At 43.1% G+C, this 17387-nt stretch overlaps 1 protein-coding gene across 1 annotated transcript; it reads right to left on the bottom strand.

Annotated features, from left to right (window-relative positions):
- Window positions 1–2286: 2286 nt before the first annotated feature.
- On the bottom strand, window positions 2287–17387 carry LOC137878489 (sodium- and chloride-dependent betaine transporter-like). Its single transcript, XM_068718815.1, has 14 exons — window positions 17258–17387; window positions 16365–16499; window positions 15139–15276; window positions 12596–12707; window positions 12326–12458; window positions 10474–10608; window positions 10204–10307; window positions 8325–8449; window positions 8086–8198; window positions 6992–7129; window positions 6789–6891; window positions 4430–4530; window positions 2524–2694; window positions 2287–2382 (listed from the first exon to the last, which is right to left on the bottom strand). Exons 1-14 carry the CDS (start codon window positions 17385–17387, stop codon window positions 2287–2289), a joined length of 1734 nt encoding a protein of 577 aa, XP_068574916.1.

The raw sequence follows: 17387 nt of genomic DNA, 5'->3' as shown, positions 1-17387 counted from the left end.
TATTTAGCGACACAGTCTCATTGCAGTTCTTGAAATATAATGTCCCATAATGCAATCTATTGGTTTTGTGTACGGCGACATGATTTGTCACTTTTTTTGTTCTTTGTTTTGTTGTAGCTCGGCACTACTATTCTGAGGGACGACGTTAAATTACAAAACAAAAGTTACTTGGTTAAGCATCACGGTTGGGCTTATAACATAACTACGTACAGTTAGGTTTAGGAAACTAAACCACTTAGTTTGGTTTAGGAAGAAATGTCACAGACCACATCGCTTTCTGACGATCAATTACTTTCCATCAGCGTTGTTCTCATGCTGAGGGAGAAGAAGAACAAAATTGTGTCCATTTACACCAAAGCAATAGATTGCACTTTGTGACTATTTCATGATACTGGGCTGTTTTTAAGGGCTTGATGAGGAAGGGGTGAATACATAATATGCATGCAACAATTTTCTGTTTTTAATTTTTTTCCACATCACAAGTTTAGACTATTCTGTGTAGGGCTATTACATACATTTAAAATAAAATAACCTTTTAATTACAGGTTTTAATGCAACAAAATAGAGAAATGCCAAATGGGTGGATAGTTTTGCAAAAAAAAAAAGCACTTGCATTATTCCAGCTTTTCCTTGATGACTGAAGGAGGAGCTCCTGTGGCAAAAAAAAAAAAGGTTTGTAAAAAATTGCCTTGTTTTCCCGCCAATCAAACATGTTCAACAGAGTTCCATGTCCACAGTATATGTTGGGTCCCTGGGATGAACCGGTTAGGTTGACATAGGTAGACATAAGGTTGGACCCTAACTGACAGCTTCATTATTTTCCCAGACACCAACTTGTACTCTAAAGCTGAACTAATTGTACAGTAATGCAATCAGGAGAGAATGAGTTAAGATAGCTGTTTATTATATAAAGGGATGCAGACCTCCCCCAAGCCATTGATGACCAGTCAAGGCGATTGCCGCTAATTAAGTTTAAGCGCAGACACAACAGACGATAGGTGGGGGTGAATTTTGGCACTAGCTTTCTACTTTGGAGGACTTAAGAGGAGTAAAGGTTTCCCGTGAACTGGAAAAGTTTGCCCCTTTATGCACTTGTGTTTCCGCATTCAAATTCTTCACATGAGCGTGTTTTTTTTTTTCCCAAACTGAAAACACGAAACAGGCTCACCGCAGACACACTTGATGGGCTCATGTATACAACAGAGTGTGAGAAGAATGTGAAGCGGGTGTGCCACATTTAAGCCATCAAGAACTAAACTGAGCTCCATGACAGCATCAAAATTGACCTTAAACGGACCGCCCCATTATCAACTGGCCCCAGCGGTGGAGTAGCAGTATGCTGTGTTGAGGTCAATTGTTTTAAATAAGCCAGTAAGCCCAGTTATTTACTTCATTGACTTAGCTCATGGCCTTAACGATTTTCATGCAGAATATGGACAGGCTTCTGACAATGATGATGAAGTTGTGGTAATTTAGCAGTAAGTCTCAATGACTAAACTAAACAATGATGAACAATAGATAAATTGATTCCCAGCACCGTAAATCCCTCACAGTAGGTTTAAAGCCTGATTCGTCAGTGACAATTTCTCTGACCTTTCAACCGGATGCTGTGACGTACTTTGCCAGCAAGATGAAACAAGTGAAATATTCTGTGGGATGGATAATAAAGCTCCGGGTGGTGCTGAACTAAAATGATTAACTTCTCCTTCATATATTTACTGTAGACTGATATTTACAGAAGAAAGAAGAGATATCTGCCAGCTGTGATTGGTTGTTACTAGTCACATGGCTGCAGCGTTCTAAAACTGTTTTTATCTCGGTGTGCAGCGGTCGCATCTGAAAAATAATGGGAACTGTGGTTGTTGATTTTCTTTGAAGAGACCGGTCACAGATGAGGTTGGAGTCGAAGATCAACTTTTCAGAATTCTTTATTGGACATGAATCATGGGAGGAAAACTACGGCTTGCTAGGCTGTAGGATTTCTTCAACTAACTAAAAAGTTACACAGTTCTCATACTTCTCCATCTACAAAAGTGGGGGTTGAGACACATAAATCATTGTCTGGCTCCGCCCTCCATACATTGGATGTTAACTAATCTAAACCATATGTTTGAACCTAAAGGTCAAATATAAGAAATGATGAACCCTGTCACCCCAGCCCTTAGTCTCAATATTTAGCAGGGTTGACCCTGGTTGAACAGATGTGCTTGGGTCAACCAAACACATCTGTTTTTTTACATTTACATGTTTTCATTTGGTGGACACTTCATTCTGACTCATAGCGTGTCAGGTAAAGGGGCTGACATCGGTTTCATCTCCAGGTTCTTTGTTTGTCTCAGGACGAACAAGATCACTGACTGGACGCCACAGGACCAACAGACGCTGTTTTGGACAAGAAAAAAGGACAATCAGACAAACAGAATGGTAGTTAAATCAATACGATGTCTATCGGGGGCAATACAAAATATTACAAAAGTAAAGCAGAATTTAAAAAAAGCAAATGGGATGTGTTGGTGCACTTGCCTGTCTGAGGGTGCCCTCTGCAAGGCAGATCTTGACGACAGCCCAGATGGGTACTGCAACCACGGAGGAGAGGGCCATGGCCCAGCCCAGACAGTAGGCCCAGTCTGGGTACACATACCCCCCGCTGGTTGTCAGAGGCTGGTGGTCCAGGAAGAAGCAGAAGAAGCAAACCTTGAGGGAAAAGCAAAGAGACAAACTCATACTTCTGTCGACAAATAGGCTGCGTTAACACCGTGACGTCCCTCTGCCTTAATGTATTACTAATATTGTAAACCAAGACAAAATGGTATGAAGTCTTTTGGTAACACAGGTTTTGCTTGTGCAACCAAAGCCCCTTTCAAACAGGACCGCCTCGCCGTTCTGTTCTGTATGAGAGGTACAGAGGCGGAATGGGCGGAAAGATTTACAAGCAGGGGACGTCAACACTTAGTTTATCCTCCATTACCCATTTAGGGTGAACGTGCACGTTATTCGTCACATTGGACGCCAACGCCCTTGTGTTAAACATCATGCCTCTTTTGCTCCTTTGATACTGGCCATCTGAAATCACACACTGGGGTGGCATCAGGCCGCCGTCGTTCGGTCAGTGTGGAAAAAGCAAAAGCGGCTTGATGGCAGATCTGCCTTAACGACAGTATTGCGGAATCTCTGTGTGAAAGGGGGCTCTAGTCAACCATGGTGCCAAGTCAGAAACTTCCCCAAGAGAACCAGCTCTGGGCCGATATCACGCCAGTAAAGTAGACCCAGGCCCTTCCTGTCAACATGACTAGGCCTATTATGATACAAAAGAATCCATAGGGCTTGCATCATGGTAGCCTATCGTCTGTGTTTTCAGAGCCAATATTGGTATAAAAATACACATTTTTGAGTATTGAAAATAAAGGCGCATGCAGACTTAAAGAGGGTGGTGCGGGATTGTACTTATCGATTCACCAAAACATATGAGTATGTATATTTGCCTACAAGCCTGTAAGAACACAAATAGCCCTACTGGCTCTGTTAGCGATTTAGACCTGTCAATCATTAGGTAGACACAACCTAAAGCATATTTGGCTTTATGGTCTATTTCACTCTTATTGAAACTGTAATTTACTAAATGAACATCATGGTGTATTGAAGAAGACTTGAAACAAGCGAGTGAGACCATAATCTCATGTTTACAATGTTTACTGAGGGAATAAACTAAGTGAGAAGTAGCGTCATTTTCTCATAGACGTCTATGCAATCTGACTTCTTTTGCAACCAGAGGAGTCGCCCCCTGATGGCCATTAGAGAGAATGCAGTTTTAAGGCACTTCCACATTGGCTTCACTTTTCAGAATAGGAGGTTGCCGCTGATCCAAACACATATTCCCCAGTGTATTATATAGATATCTATTTGGGGAGTGGGAGGTGGGTGTTGCCATTAGTTCTGTTTTTGTTTTGTTTTGTTAAATGTTAAACATTTTTTTGCTCTGTCTACTTTAATTAAATGAAAGTTTTTGCTCCAAGTTTCAATGCATAATTTGAAAATTGTATTTGTTTTTTGTCAAAACATTTTTTTATTAAGCTTAATAAGCGTTCCCAAAACCTCTCTTCTCTAGCATAATATCTTTGCCAGACCTCCTAGTCACTCATAACAGTTAAATTACTCCTAGATGTTAGGTTGAGTTAGGAGTAATTTCCTGAGCTAAGAGAGTTGACAAAATGCATTTTCGTATAGTCCTAAAAGAGCCTCTTGATATATATATATATATATATATATATATATATATATATATATATATATATATATATATATATATATATATATATATATATATATATATATATATATATATAAGGGCCCTGGATAGACACTCGCTACCTTGTTTTTGCCTTACTCCTCATGTCATTTCACCTGCAGCTGTTGACAGTGTGTAACTCACCGTGCAGATCAGAGGGGTGAAGTAGCGCCAGCACAGTTTGAAAAAAACCCATGGCCTCTGTCCTGTCATAACTTCCACCGCGTCACACATCCGCCCAGCCCCTGTATGATAAATGATGTAGAAGCATGATGAATGTCAGACTCATAGATTGGCCTGGAACCCCTTATTAAAATATAGCAGGTTTATATGGAGCCTCAAAACCAGCAAAGAAGGCAACTCAAGGTTATTAGACTGGCACTAGATGCCTTTTCTGCCTCTGGGTACGTGATTTGGGTGCCGATGTCGGGTTCCATGTTTACATGTCCGTGGAAATATTGATCGATGAAGGCTTCAAGGTCTGTTATTTCTTTGACTTTGGTAGTTAATCTAATGAGGTGCGAATGTGTTTTCCAATCGGATCTTTAGAAAGAAGTTTTGTGGAGCTTACAAAAGCTTGTTGCTAGTGACAGGGTGTCGCCGTGTTGGATCTGGAGTCTTGGAGCAGGTCTCGCGATCAGAGCGTCATCTCTCTAGTCAGTCTCTTGTAATCCCAAATATATATTTTATTAACTGATTTGATGTTAAAGGGAGTGACGGCTGGCCAATAGAGGGAGCTAGGGCGCCGCGCCCCCCTTGAGCGACAAAATAAAAATAATAATAATGATAATAAATTATACAAATTGTCCATATTTGTGTTTTTGAAATATGAAATGCACCCAGTAATATGTGTAAAATATGATATCTGCGCAAAATATATGCTTTTCCTGCACGTCCTCTTGGCTTTATCCTCCATTACACATCTGCATGTCTCAGCAGCCCTGGGGCGCTGGAAAAATCACCCACAGGAGGGGGGTCTGTGAAGCAGTTTAGCCAATTGCTGATTAAAGATATGAATGTTTGACATACAATTTAATCCATTTGGTCCATAGGGGCATCTTAATAATATATATATTATTTTATATATATAAATATATATCAATCACATCCTGGACACAACCTGTTTCAACTCCTCCCCTCTGGTAGGTGCTACAGAGCACTGTACGCCAAAACCACCAGAGACAGGAACAGCTTCTTTCCACTGGCCATAATGACAATTAATCAGACATATTGCATCTTCATTTGCACTATTTGCACTATTCCCACCTTTCTGCACTAATATCCCGAATCCATTGTCCATTGTCATTGTTGTTGTTCTTTATGTTCTTTATGCTCATATATATTCTTCGGAGTCAAATTCCATGTATGCGTACATAGCCAATAAAGCTGATTCTGATTCTGATATAAATATATATATGTGTGGGTGTGTGTTTTATATTATACTGAATATTATTATATGATATATATATTATCATATTATACTGAATTGCCTGTGAGGGTGACAAAAATAAGATGTCCTGATGTGTTTGTCAAAGTGTTATTTACTGTTTTTTTTCGTGTTGGAATAAATGTTAAATATTTAACTGCAAAGTAGTAATGCGTTTTTGATACCTTAATGTTTTTGCTTTAAATCATATTGGGATGTTTGCTGAAATTGACTGGATGTGGCACAGCCCTACCTAGAAAATGTTCCACCAGCTGCCACTGGTTGAAGTAAAATTGTATTGAATAGTTCTGAATACACCACTTTAATAATTGAACACTATTTCTAATAACCTTATACTATGTTTCTGCAGTTGTGGGGCTCCATAGATTGGATCCCTATGCAGAAGTGAGAGGGTGTATTGTAATTATGCCCCTGACCGACTTCTGTCAAACTATTTTATGAAAATGTTTTTCCATACCTTTGCCTTGTTTAAACACTTATATGTATCAACAAGGCGATAAAAGACCACACAACAATAACGTACTGTATGTTCACATAACTATTTATTTAACGATTTCTCAAAAATCTATCACCTACAAGAGGACATTTTGGGGTTCAGGAACGATGACAAAGGAATTTAAATTAGCAACTCTATCCCCAAACATGAACGCTGATATGTGGATGATTCTGCAAAATCATGGATTATGTTCAATGACAACGTTATGTGGCCTATTTCTTGGCAAGGTGTAGTTAAGACACTATTGCCGTCGCTTTGAGGCTGCCGTGCAATCAGTCGAGATTCCCCAAAGTCAAAATGTATCCGCCCTTACCACCCTTCCACATCATAGACAGACTACTTCAAGCATTGGCACTAAATGTTGGCACTGGATGTAAACTGTGAGGTGTGGAGTCGTCAAATATGAACATGATACATGAGTTGAAATTTGGCCCCTTGTTCTTTTGGTGAAATCGCACAAAGTTCCTGTGGTTTAAATAGCTCTTGGACATATACTTGGGTAGTGCTATTACATCTTGTGAGCTACAGCTTCATTTAAACATGGTGATGATACCACTTACCAAAGCCCCAGCCAACAGCCACACACTGGACCGCAGACACAAATAATATACATATTCCATTGGCACCATAGTAATCAACCAGCTGGAAGAGGTACACTCCTCCCTGGACACACAGAAGAGGGACGTTAATGCAGTGTTGTGTGTAGGGTCAGAATACACCTCCAATAAGTGTTCGCTGGTGGGTTTGGGTCTGTGTGTCGTACCTGAGTGGTGAGAGAGATCTGTATGATGAAGCTGATGGAGCAGAAGAGGAAGAGGAAGATTTCTCTGCGCCAGGGTCTGCGCATTTGCCGCGGGAACATGTCAATCACTGACGACGTGATAGTTTCCAGACCTGCAAACTAACACAAACAAACAGACAAGATAAAGAGTAACTTTACATAATTGTTACATCAAACATGCATTGTGTCCATATGTAGCTTATACTCGATGACGGTTCACCAATAGGAAAGCATTCCAAAACAAGTGTGGGGCTCTATTTTAAAAGGTGGAGGTGCAACCACCAATGGAAGCCTTTGGGTTATTTTCCTTTAGGTGAAAGGGTTGGGTGACAGATAAATACACTCTACACCTGTGGCACTTTTTAATGATGGCTGCAGGGAATGAATGAACTGAGGGAGAAGGAGGTGAAAACATATTTTCTGTTGCGAAAAGCCTTCAGTGCCGTTCTCTGCTCTTCTCTCCAAGTTTCAATATAACTGATGCTATTGCAGCGTCTATGCCACTTTCCATTGTTGTTTAGAATGAACAGTGTCCTCACAAACACCTAAACAACGGCCATACCTGGCAGTAGCTCATCACAGGACGCTGATTGTCCAAAATCTGATTTTGTTGATTCTTATTCCGTCCATGTGGAATTGAAATATTGGAAAAATTCATATTTTGACTTGATGACGGCGCTGGATGAAAAGTCAGAGGATCACCAAAGTCATTAAAATGCTCCAGGCACCATGGATATCTTTACAACATTTTATGGCAATCTATCATCTAGTTGTGAAGACATTCACTAAAAGGAGGAAAAGTCAGGGGATTCATCCTCTAGGGACTACGAATGTCAGTACAAAGTTGCATGGCAATCCATCCAATATTTGAGATATTGAGATGCTGAGATATTTCAGAGTGGATCAAACTAGTCGACTGAACGTCAGACTGACATAGAGCAACAACGATACTTTAAGCTACATTTTTACATAAGAGGTCACTGATCTAGCATAAACAGTTGCAGCAGGTCTTTCTACTTTCAGTGAATACTTTGTGCAGGACACCGACTGTACGTCTTGTGTCCCCTTGGTCTTACCAGTGTGTCCAGTCCCAACAGAATGAGCATAATGAAGAAGCAGGCGGCCCACAGCTGTGGGAGGGGCATCATGGCAACAGCCTGAGGAAATACGATAAATGCAAGCCCAGGGCCTGGAAGGACAGAAGAGACATTCAAATTGTCTTGTGTTAGATTTTTGTCCTTTTCCAGGAAAAGTGCGAGGATTTATTTGATTCTCGTGTTTGACAGAGACGGGTGCTTTGAGATTCAAATCATACCTGAATCAACCACCATGTCGATGGGAATTCCCTGTTTGTGGGACATGAAGCCCAGAGCCGAGAAGACTGCAAAGCCGGAGATGAAGCTGGTGCCGCTATTGAGCACACACAACCACAGACTGTCCCTGCAGACACGCACAGAGCTTAGCACACAGAGCAGAACTGAGTGGGGCAATGTGCTACAGTATAATAGGACAGAGTACCAGCTGTGCAACTAGCAGACCTCAGGTTGTAGGTCCTTAAAATTAGAAATTTCCTTTTCCGACGTTCGAATTGGAGGGCTGTGTCTAACTTTCCAAACCCGACAATCTGACACGCACACCCACTGCTGTCTGGAGTAAAGAAAGTAGGCAGGGTTTGAACCTCTGTCTCTTGCTCTATTTTATTACTGACACAACTATTTCTGTCATCTTTCATGTGATCAACCGAGTGCAACGCCATGAATGTCTTCCAGGAGAGACTGGCTGTTTGAAACAACTATAAACATATTTGAATGAGGTGGACAGTGTGTCGTATGAGCTAGTTCTAATCAAGTAGATCAAGTACCTTATTTCGGGCAACCCGAGCTGAATTTTGGGTGGCTTGCTTTCAATTGTGGCCAAAATGGGTTCATTGCTGCTTCATGTGGACACTGGAGGGAAAAACACAGCTGCTATCTTCCCCCCATGAGCCACAGGGGGCAGTAATGAGAACTGGGGCACCACAATGAGACTAAAAAGACAAAAACCTATGCAGACATTCCACAAAATGGAACAATTCAAGGGTGAATATTTTGTCTCAGAAGTGGGGGGACACAGTGGAGTGACAAAAGATATGTCACCATCTTGTTTTTTGGACTTCAGCTCTGCCTTCAACACCATCATCCCATCTCTGCTGCATGACAAGCTCTCTCAGCTGCACGTGCCTGTCTCCACCTGCAAGTGGATTACAGACTTCCTGTCCGACAGGAAGCAGCATGTGAAGCTGGGAAAACATGTCTCAGCCTCTCGGACCATCAGCACCGGTTCCCCTCAAGGCTACGTTCTTTCCCCTCTGTTCTTCTCCCTGTACACCAACAGCTGCACCTCCAGTCACCAGTCCGTCAAGCTCCTGAAGTTTGCAGATGACACCACACTCATTGGACTCATCTCTGGTGGGGATGAGTCCGCCTACAGGTGGGAGATTGACCATCTGGTGACATGTCTGAACAACTTAGACCTCAACACTCTAAAGACAGTGGAGATGGTTCTGGATTTCCGCAAGAACACAGCCCTACCTGCCCCTATCACCCTGTGTGACTCCCCCGTCGACGCTGTGGAGTCCTTCCGCTTCCTGGGCTCCACCATAACCCAGGACCTCAAGTGGGAGCTTAACATCAGCTCCATCACCAAGAAGGGTCAGCAGAGGATGTACTTCAACCTGCCGAAGACAATGATTGAGTCCATTCTCTGCTCCTCCATCAGCGTCTGGTACGCTGCATCCACAGTCAAGGACAAGAGCAGACTGCATTGTATCATTTGCTCTGCTGAGAGGGAGGTTGGCTACAATCTGCCATCCCTCCAAGACGTAGTCGCTTCCAGGACCCTGAAGCGGGCAAGAAAGATTGTAGCAGACCCCTCTCACCCTGGATATAGACTGTTCAAGCCCCTTCCCTCTGGCAGGAGGCTGCCGTCCATCAGAACCAAGACCTCACGCCACAAGAACAGTTTCTTCCCTTCCCCGGTTGGGTTCCCCACTGACTCTGTCATCCCCAGGACAATTTCCTACTGTTACATACCCTTGCACATGTTTCTATATTTAAATACACTTGCCACTTGTATAATATACTTTTGTAATACACCAAGTCAAATTCCTTGTATGTGTAACGTACTTGGCAATAAACGGTTCTGATTCTGATTACTTGTAACAGTTGTTGTTGACTTTGTTGTAGCTGCCCAGTGTGATCAGGGTTCCTGATGCAACACCATAGGAGAAGAGGACCTGAGCGCAAGCCTCCATCCACACCTGATGAACATATAAAAGACACACGTGGTTAGGTTATCAGTATCATATTAGAGTGTCACTGTTGAATTCAGGTAGATGTGACACTGCAGCATCAACAAAATAAAAACTTTACCTCTCAAACAAACTAGACACTGTAAAGATGCATGATTTGTCCACAGTGCCTCACCTGAAAGTCTGCCAGGCGAGAAGGATCTGGATACAAGTAGTAGACCACGCCCTGCCAGGCTCCTGGCAGTGTCAACCCCCTGAACAGCAGGATGGCCAGCGTCACATAGGGGAACACCGCCGTGAAATACACCACCTGGAAATTTCAGAAGCAGCAAATTGCTAAATTTCTCGAGTATACACAAAATCCACATACTATGCAGTGTGCGTGTTAGCATGCAATTCCAAACACAGCCAGGGAGCTAAAAGACTGCAACTGTAGAGTATGGTATTAATTATTTGTAGGAATAACAGTTTGCTTACTATTATTGTTTTGGATGATGTAGTTGGCTTTCAGCTAAACGCTAACTGCTAACGGAACTACACATACAGCTGTGTGCATCGCCGCCGCTCAGCCGCTACTCTGCGTCTAGAGACACAGTTTGGGAAAACAGTTTGCTCACTATTAATTATTTAGACGTGTGTTTGGCTATCAGCAAACAGAACAACCAGTACACACACAGCTGAGCGCATCGCCGCTGTTAGTAGGTGACTGAACTACACATTAGCTTATTTTCTCATTGCACAGCTACTGTCTTCCTCTGTTGCTCTGCTTCCAGCCTGCAGCTCTGCTTTCAATAGCTTTTATCCAATCAGATTTAGCCTCTATGCTGTCTCTATGCAAGAAGAGAGGCCCAATGCCTTCCGACTCACAAGTGAATGCCCCTGCAGTTTAAGTAAATGGGGACGATATTGTTGTTTGTCATAGTCTTCAACCAATCAGATCTTTAGTTTGACATGTTGGGCGTATTCTTTGACGTGCCAGAGCATTCTCGCTGGCCTACAAGTACGTCATCATTAACGTTTAAGGTGCAGCTCAGTATTAAGGTCAGCTCTGCAGTGCGCCGTGAGTGGTCAGTGGGCGAGCGCGTGACGAATGTGAAACTGAAGGAGAAGAGGTTAGTTGGAGTAGTAAGAATTCAAATTGAAAGATATGGAAGAAACTATGACATTTTTAGGGTTTTGCTTGGTGTATTTTTTATTTTTTTTTTAAACCTAGCTTCATTTTTTTAACACTCAATGGCTGAAGGAGGAGGAGCTTTTGAAAACTTTTGGAGAAACCCGAGTGGATCTACAGATCAACAAACACGTTCCCAGGGAAACAGAGCTCCACAACCGGTATGCCGGCGGAGGTGGGATCCCGGCCCTGCTGCGAACCGGCCGCCGCAGACTGGCGAAATACAACTGGGGAAGCTCGACTGTCATCACTGGCGTCCATGAATCGAGAAGGACTTCTTGCTGGAACTGAAACGATGTACTGTACAACCGTGGGATTAAACTCTTTGTCAACAAAGAAAGGAGGATGAATTTTGTCTTTAAGTGAACAGCATTCGGTAAGTGACAAACTGCATTTGTTTTTTTACATCTGCAGTGACGTTACTACTGTTCATTTGCCTATCGTGTCGTTTTTATGAATAATATTTTAATGGCTCGTGCTCTTGTGTGGTGGAATACGTGGATCCGCTGCAGGTTTGCTGGATTGATGTGTGATGCTTTTGTTGTCATATAAATATATGTGACTGGTTCTTATGAGTTTGTTCTTGTCATTAAGTTAATTACATTGATTTTGACTATATGTAATGTCCGTTAATGACGCAGCATCCCGTCATGCACGTATTCATGTATCTGCACTCTGCAGTTAGTGCTTTGTAGGTGATTTGAAATACTTGCAGTCTAGATGGGGGGGTTAGCCAATTGTGCGTTGTATTCATTCAATCAAACAAAACATTACAGCAGTGGTCTTTACAGACACTACTGAGTGCGTTTTTTTAGTTTTAAAGGTTTGGCAGTTGAATCCTTACACCAAGACAGACCTTTCCTGTGAAGCGAATCCCTTTCCAGATGCAGAAGTAGCAGGCCACCCAGCAAGCCAGGAGACACAGCAGCAGCTCCCACTTCACTGAGCCAACCTCCTCTATTCCCCCAGACATGGACAACATTCCTCTACTGCACGGGGACAGCCGACAGTAATTAGCATGAAGAATTAGCATATTTGACAAGATAAGAGAATGTACTCAATACTTGATCCACTGCTGCCGCCCCATGTGATTTATTATGAGCTTTTTGTGACAACACTGACTCACTTCCAGAACTCAGAGACCGATGACTTGGGGAGATTTCCAGATGTCCAGTTTCCTGTCAAGTTGCCACTGTGTATTGCAGTCCAGTTCGCTGAGGAGAGGTCCACGCATCTGTCTGTTGATAGGACGAGACGCACTGATTACGTGTTGATCTCACACAGTTACTGACATTTGCTCATTATTTTCAGTCATGAAACACAGTTTGCTAGCAAGTAAACGTGGATATAAACTATGCAAGTTTAAAACTTTTAACAAAAATCTGCTTTGAAAATATGGCTGTCCGCCATGGTTTCCTCGCTTGGTGCCTCCAGTAACACAAAAATCCAGAAGGTAAATTTGAATAATTCCCACTCGTTGACTTGCTTATACCTGACAGCTGATGTGGCCCGCTGGAAAGTGTGTGTAAAGTCACACCATGGCCAATTTAGCCTCTCTGATTCACATAGATACGCTCAAATTTGGGTTTTGGCATATCTAGTTTGCATCAAGATTGATTTTAGAAAGTCTGGACAGTAAAAAGCACATTAAATGGGGCTGCACAGGGGTTTAATTCTCGGGCTAGACGGGCCTTCTGTGTGGAGTTTGCATGTTCTTCCCATGTGTTCTTTCCAAGTTCTCTGGCTTCCTCCCACAGTCCACGCTTTTATCCAAAGCGACTTACAATAAGTGCATTCAACATTGGTAATCAAAAGAACTACTAGTCACCAGAAGTCATAAGTACATTTCCTTTTCCAAACAAGCATCTAAGAGCATGAAGCAGAGCATAACTCAGGGCCAAAGTACAGTGCAGAAACAAGAAAAACAGTTAGTGCTATAAGTAATACAAATACAATAAGTGCAACAAGCTAGTATGAATACAATAAGTGCTGAGTGGAAGGCTCAGGGTAGCACTTCCTGAAGAGGTGGGTTTTCAGCCTGCGCCGAAAGATGGGCAGCGACTCCGCTGTCCTGACGTCAGTGGGAAGTTAATTCCACCACTGTGGGGCCAGGACAAAAAACAGCCGTGACCGGGTGGATCGGCCGCCAGGACCTCTGAGCGACGAGGCGACCAATCGCCCCGAGGCAGCAGAGCGAAGTGGTCGGGCGGGGATGTAGGGCTTGACCATGGCCTGGAGATAGGAAGGAGCTGTTCCTTTCACTGCCCTGTATTCTAGCACCAGAGTCTTAAACTGGATGCGAGCTCTTACAGGTAGCCAGTGTAGAGAACGGAGAAAGGAAGTTGTGTGGGAGAACTTGGGGCGATTGAACACCAGGCGAGCTGCGGCTTTCTGGACAAGCTCCAGAGGTCTGATGGCCGACGCCGGGGCTCCGGCGAGTAGAGAGTTGCAGTAGTCCAGGCGGGAGATGACAAGAGCCTGGATGAGAACCTGCGCCGTCTCATCAGTGAGGAAGGGACGAATCCTCCTGATGTTGTAGAGCAGGAATCTGCAGGAGCGTGTAACGAATGAAATGTTTGCCGAGAATGACAGTTGGTCATCCAGGGTCACACCCAGGTTCCTCGCAGTCCGAGTTGGCGTCACCACGGTATCATCAATGGTGATGGACAGGTCCCGGTGCGGGCAACCCTTCCCCGAGAGGAACAGTAGCTCGGTTTTGTCTAGGTTGAGCTTGAGGTGGTGTGTCGTCATCCACTTCGAGATGTCAGCCAAACACGCAGCAATGCACGTCTCCACTTGGGTGTCACCGGGGGGAAATGACAAGACCAGCTGGGTGTCATCGGCATAACAATGGTAGGAGAAGTCATGCGAGCGAATAACAGAACCCAGAGATGTTGTGTAGAGCGAGAAGAGAAGGGGGCCCAGGACTGAACCTTGCGGAACCCCCGTAGTCAGCATGCGTGGTTCCGACACGGCCCCCCTCCATGTCACCTGGTAGGATCGACCCGTCAGGTAGGATGCAAACAGGGAGAGTGCAGAGCCTGAGACGCCCATCCCCTCGAGGGTGGAGAGGAGGATTTGATGGTTCACAGTGTCAAACGCCGCAGACAAGTCCAGGAGAATCAGGACAGAGAAGAGAGAGTTAGCTCTCGCGGCGTGAAGCGACTCTGTCACCGCAAGTACTTTGAACTCGGACTGGTGGGGGTCCAAAAGGCTGAACCCTGCCTTCTCCCAATGTCAGCTGGGATTGGCTCCAGCCCCCCCGTAACCATGAACAGGATAAGCAGTTATAGATGATAGATGGATCCAAAATACATTTAGAGGTGGTTTGAAAAATTATTTCAATTGGATTTCTACAAATGTCTATAGACTATAGATAAGTGGACATAGCGGATGACGTCACCCATTGGTTTGTGGACTGCCGTTTTGAAACCTTTAGTACGACATTTTGGGCGTCACCATCTTGGTTTTTGGCCATTAGCAACTTTGTTAGGACTTGACTTTCGTCAACCAGTTTTCTCCTTCATTTTTATTCCAGACATAGTGGCATTCTCTGTCTCTAGGACAGTTTTCAGTGAGGTGGAGAAGCTGAGCTAACAATGAGTTGGCAAGCATGGTAGGATCTTTTAACTTTAGCTGCGGATCCACCCTCCTACATCCCACACTGACCTGTGTTCCAGGGATTGTTGCAGGTGACCCAGGGCAGAGGGTCTCTGAAACAATAGAAGAAGTAGAGGAGGGCCCAGGCCAGGATGATGATGTAGAATCTGGAATAAAGCTGGATCACTATGGTGGAATAGCCGGCCCCTGGAGGGAGAGGACATCCAACAAACCTCAGTTTAAGATGTCATTTGATAAAGCATTATGAAATATAACACTTACAGCACCATGATAATACTGTGAATATTGTCCAGGAACAAAGTCCAGTTTAAGCCAATCAAAGATATATGCAGCTGCCCTTTTATCTTTGTTTTATTTCAGTGTTTTATACAAAGTGTATAAAATCGAACTGTATTACAACTACGGTCCATAGTAGTTAAGGCCCAGTGACTTAAACTTACATTGGGAAAGAGAATCAGTTGATACTTTTTTTTTGTTGTTGAGGTAAATTTCCTAGAGCACACTTAAATAGCCCTTATTTAAATCATTAGGTCCTTCAATTTGTAAAATGCACCAATAGCCGAATCAACATATGCAGTATTTTCCTTTCTTCGTTCATGTGAATGAGCCCTTGAACAAGCTGGACCAAAGTGAGCTAGAACGCTTGCCCAATGGTTGCAGAAGATTGCCTTAAGATTCCAGGTACAATTTTCAAACTTTTGTGCAACTGAATAGCTTCTAAAGAAATGAACGGGGCCCCACCTCTAACGCTGTATCCAGTTCTCTCTATACATTTATAATTAGGCCCCAACTGTGCAGATTGGAGAAAAACCGGTATGTTGTCGCTTGAGTGACAGCAGCTAGTCACTAAATAAATACCTTTGTGTCAAAATGAAAGGATCCTGGGAAGCTGGGTCAAAATGGCTCTGCTTCCATCATGACTGTGAGTCCCAACAGAAGTAAAGCCAATTCAACAAAACACAAGGGCTACCAATCAAAATCACCGTTTAGTGGCTACATTTACACTTTTCTCTTTTGTCTCTAACTATCTCTTCCTCTGTTTCTTACGCTGCTGTGAGTCCTGTTTCAGGTAATGGTACTGTGGGATGTTAACAAAAGTCGTCTACAGGAAATTATCATTTAATAAGACTCAGTGGGTCCTGGGTTTTGATCAGTTACAGGAGAATTAATGATCTTATTTTGCGAACCCTAACCCGTAGAAATTTGTTTTCAGCTCTAGTTCATTTTAAAGGACACAATGTTTTCATGCTCAATGTATACAACAATGTGATTACCCTGTGCCAGCGGGCAGAGCTTGGTCCAGCAGGTGATAGCGCCCTGCTGTGTGTACTGACCAATCACAGTCTCCAGCAGGAAGAGTGGCACGCCACACAGCACAGCAAAGAAACAGTAAGGCAACAGGAAGACACCTGAAGGACAAAAATACACCAGAGACCAGTAATGCTGTTCAATGGGATGAGGAAAAATCGAGTGAATAAAATCGAGAATATTTGATCCAATATTATGCTGCCACTAACGATCATTAATTGATTGAAAGGTTAAAAGACAGTTGATTTTAAATGTTAGACATCTATTTGAAGCTTTACTCAACAGAATTCAGTGGCTTTATTTATGTATTACTTCAACAAATGTAATTCAATTAAACACGTCACTTGAAAGGCTGTTGAAAATGTTGAGATTAAAAGCAGTCTGTTTAAAATGATTGAATGTGAGGGCAAAAACCACAGCTGTTCAAATAAATGACTGACGACGCATGAAAGCAGTGACTTTAGACTTTCCTGAGAGACCACAAACTAATATCCATCCAGGATTTAACCATCGAAAATAATGCGCTTCAATTCGCTCTATACGAACTGAATCAACGAGGGAATGAAACAGCGTGTCTGGCTCTTTAAGGGGGAGGAGTCAGAGAGAACCCCCGGTTCACAGAGGCCACAGTAACTGACACAAAGTTTAAGTTACCTGTCTTTCTTGAAGTGAAATCCCAGAGTTCCCTTCACCTCGAACTAAACCTGCTCCACCAGTTTTTGTTAAGTTTTTTGAACGTTATTATATTATTATTATCAATATATATATATATATATATATATACCTCATTGGTGATTCTTCTAAAAGTTGCAATCATCTCAAATAGTCCAGTATATGGACCTTGTGCGTTCCAGCTTACCTCCTCCGTTCTTATAACACAGGTAGGGGAATCTCCACACATTGCCCAGGCCCACCACATTGCCTGCTGCTGCCAGGATATATTCCCTTTTCTTCCTCCACTGTTCCCTCTTTTTCACTCTGGTGTCCAT

This window comes from Cebidichthys violaceus, unplaced genomic scaffold (genome assembly GCF_023349555.1).
Source record: "Cebidichthys violaceus isolate CVI_PGR_0920_01 unplaced genomic scaffold, fCebVio1.0.p SCAF_10, whole genome shotgun sequence".
Taxonomy (NCBI): Eukaryota; Metazoa; Chordata; class Actinopteri; order Perciformes; family Stichaeidae; genus Cebidichthys; species Cebidichthys violaceus.
This window is presented reverse-complemented; position numbering and strand designations above follow the sequence as displayed.